Below are 3,834 nucleotides of genomic sequence, written 5' to 3' on the forward strand. Positions count from 1 at the left end.
CCCCAGCCCAAGTTCTCTTCATTAGCTTGGAAAGGACCAAGAACAACTAACTCCTGAATGGAGTTCACAGCTGTTGTGTGTACAAGCTGGAGAAACAGCTAACCATGTCATAGCTTACTCCATCAGGTACCTATCCCAAGCTTACCCTACCGGATACTGTGTGAATGCTCTAAGCCTAAGCTACAGGATGGATAATGTCCAGCTATGTGAGTTTAGGGCTGTGACATGCTTATACCTGCTTTAGTGTCTGGTTTTTGTCCTGTCTTTCTTGAACTGAGGAGCCCAGAACTGGACACAGTATTCCAGATGTGGCTTCAGCGGGGCAGAACAGAGAGGGAGGAGAACCTCCCTCGACCTGCTGGCTACACTCTTTTTAATGCACCCCAGGATACTGTTGGTCTTCCTTTTGCTCCCACAAGACTTCTCTTCAGGCAGTGCAATGTATGTTTGCTCCCTGAATACGTCTCTGAGACTGAATAGATTCACATAATCTCAGGTGATGCCAGGATGGGCGGACACAGCACAGCAGGCAGCTGGGAACTTCCAGGACTTATAAACCCAGTGCAACAGGATGCCACTGGGCTTGGCAGCCCCTGTATAACAGTGGTCAGTATCAGTAGGCTGCTGCTACGTTACCTGAGAGGTGTGAGGGTTAACAGAGAAAGCAAAAGCAGACAGGAGGAAACAGAGCAATACCTGCTAAACAGCCAGGCACAGTAGCTTCCCCATGATTACCAAGTGTTTTGCCTGTGAATTAACAACAATTTGGAGCCTGGCAAGGATATGGAATGACTTGGAGAAAAAGGCAGCAAGGTGAGGGTGTTTCCTGTGACACCGACCTACAGCTGCTGTAAAAAAATCCATAATGCTCCCTTTTAGCAAGCAACTGGCTAGTTCAGAAGAACCAGAGCGCTCCAAAAGTCACCTCTGCCATGACTGTTCCTGTCGCCAACCACCGTTGGTAATGACCAGGACACTGGACCACAGATCAGGAAAAAGTCCAGACTTTACCACTGAATCTCATCTGTGACCTTTCTCAAGCTGCTTCCCTTCCCTGTGCCTGTAAAATGGAGGTAGTTAGACTGAGCTCTTTTGTGAAAAGCTCTGAGAGATAACAAGGGGGGAATAAAACCCACCTTATTTCCAATTGCTATTTGTAGAGCAGTGCTTTCTGATTGCTTTATCTCTGTCCCCAAAACAAGTGCACACAAATCCAGGACAAAGAGACAGAATTGCCCCAGGATGAGATGAGGGGAAATAGATGACGTTGACCCAACAGGTATGGGAGCACAGGCTTGCAATGAAAATTATGAGCAGCATGACAAAGCATAGGCACAGTTCATTAGCCATTTTAAGGAACTCTGAAAAAGTGGATTTGCAGTGGCAGGAACTCTTCCTGTGTGTAAGACAAACATACAACTGACATTCCGTACTGGCACGTATGGAAAGAGGAATGGAAAGGAACTTACCCATGACGCTAGCATTCATCAAGGCAGTGAAGACAATGAGGATGTCAGGGAGTCCATCGCCATTCACATCACACAGCTCCAGTGGGGATAACACACCACCTGCAACAGTCACAGAGAATCACCAAACTGCTGTCGAGAAGGCCACCCAGCCCATTTTACACAGTGTGAGAGGAGAGCTGGCCCAGAAAAGAGACTCATGGATAGCCAAGCCTCACAGAATCTGCAAGGGAACTAACAATGCCAGGCAGCTCACACCACAGCAAGATCTTTCATTGCATGGAAAGGCACAAATGTAGCATCTGGGTAAAGAGAAAGGAAAGGAAAAAATGGAGGAGCTAACAGAAGAAGATTTCTGTTTCCCACTTCACTTTCTGAGGTGATGTAGGAGCCACGTATCTTAGGAAAGGCTTAGATTTGGAAGCCAGGAGCAGAAAGCAAGGAGGGAGAGACATACCTAGACTTGGCAGAAATTATTTCACAAACCACTCTACTGCAGAAGTCAGAACTGAAGATACTTTAGGAATGTTACCAGAGACCTGTATAGGATGGGAAAAGATCCCGAATGTTGATTTATGGATTCAAGCAAGACAAAAGAAATAAGGTTACTTGAGCCAGTCAGGAGACACAGAGATTTCTATCCCTCTCCTCCCAAACACACCCACACACTTCAGTGTGGAGGCGCTGGTGAAGCCCAGGGAGTAGAGAGGGAGGTGCTACGTTTTAAAGGGGGCTGGGCCATCTCCATCTGGAACAGAGCACACCATCCGGACAAAAAGGCAGGATGGGAGAAGAGTCAAAATGTTTTTCGGTGTTGAGAGAAAGAAGATTTTGTGTCACTGTTATCTAATGATGCCAGATTTTACAGGCCTCAGCTTGAAGAGTTAGCAGGACACAGCCGCCTGTCTATTACCTCGGAGCATCTGCAGCAGTGAGGAGGGGCCTCTGCTCCGAGCTTGCTCTCCCAGATAGGTCTCTCCCGCCGATGCCCAGCCTGGGAGCTGCCACCTCCCCCACGCCAGATTCTGTTCCTGGGGCTTTCTCACCTGCTCCCTGACCTAGGTTGCGGTTCCAGGTGTTATGCGAGTCTCTAGGGGGACAGGGAATTAGAAATGCGCACACCAACACAAGAATCATCGAGATCACCACAGTGAGCAAAAAGATTGCTGTGCGCAGGTAGGGCATGAGGGAGGGAGCAGCCTTCTGCTCCAAACTCCCAGCCGTCTCTGCAGGATAACCCTCAGGCACGCTCTCTGACGTGTGCTGCTTTGTCATCCCAACCTCCACATCGGAGTCAGGGTCCTGCACCTCCTCGGGGGGGCTCTTCCCATTCTTGACCCCCCCATTCTTCTGGATGTTGAGTACCAGGTCATCTTCACTTTCATCACTGTCAGCCTGAGTGAGGGGATCATATTCTCCAAGGTCTGGGCTCTTTTTTCCTGAGGAAAGAGATGGAGAGAGACAATAAAGCATGAGACCCTCACTTTTGCAGGATCTCAGTGGACAAAAGGCTGCAGTGGAGGGTGATACAGAAGGGAGGACAGCGCAGTCTGCATTTTGCATGGATCCAAGTGGGAAGTGTGAGAGGAAAGACAGGGTCTGTCCATGTTTCAGAGTAGCAGATGCAGGAGAAAAGATGCTGGCAGTATATTTCCCCAAGATAAAGATCTATATATATAACATCTATATACATATACACACACACACATATGTATATGTATATATATATGGAATTCATGGCTGATTTAATTCTGATACTTTCCTGTTTGGTAATGAGACATACTGACAGGAACTAACGCTTAATGCTCTAAGAACCTAAACCGCAGCAGTCTCCTGACCTCAGACTCTGAACTCCTTTAGCATTTGCCAACCTCTAATCCTGACACAGCCCCTTGTGCCTTGTAGTTTGTGTTCTCTGAGGGTGCTTCCCTCTGCAACTCATTTTTCCCCTGCTTCTCCTACCTGGTCCAAGCAGCACTGCTGACTTCAAATGTGCCACACCTGCTGCCCTGTTTTGTGGGATAGAAGGGACAGAGCACTGTGCATGGTTTCTCTGCAGTGCTGGTAAAAATGGGCAGTGACTCCCTGAGGATAAGGGCAAAGTGATTTTGCCCTTTTGGACCAGTAACACATTGGTGCCTGAAGGGATCAGGGCTGCCCCTCTAAGACACCACCTTCTCTGCGTAGCTCAGCACTGAGAGAAGGACTGATCCAGCCCCTGCAGTAGGACACTACAGTGCTCCTGCTCTGTTCCTGCTCCCACCAGAGCCAACAGCTTGTTCTTGGCCTTACCGAGATAGATAACTTAGTACTGATGCCTTCAGGTAGTGGTATGACAAAGTAGCTTAACTTTAGGTACCTCGCCGAC

At 48.4% G+C, this 3,834-nt stretch overlaps 1 protein-coding gene across 1 annotated transcript; it reads right to left on the reverse strand.

Moving 5' to 3' along the window:
- Positions 1 to 1,469: 1,469 nt before the first annotated feature.
- LOC104530122 (protein FAM234B-like) lies at positions 1,470 to 2,905 on the reverse strand (the record flags this gene model as incomplete). Its single annotated transcript, XM_010174620.2, has 2 exons — positions 1,470 to 1,568; positions 2,513 to 2,905. Coding segments are annotated over 2 exons (492 nt in total), but the record flags the coding sequence as incomplete, so codon positions are not given.
- Positions 2,906 to 3,834: the final 929 nt, after the last annotated feature.

This window comes from Antrostomus carolinensis, unplaced genomic scaffold (assembly GCF_000700745.2).
Source record: "Antrostomus carolinensis isolate BGI_N321 unplaced genomic scaffold, ASM70074v2 scaffold21930, whole genome shotgun sequence".
Classification (NCBI taxonomy): domain Eukaryota; kingdom Metazoa; phylum Chordata; class Aves; order Caprimulgiformes; family Caprimulgidae; genus Antrostomus; species Antrostomus carolinensis.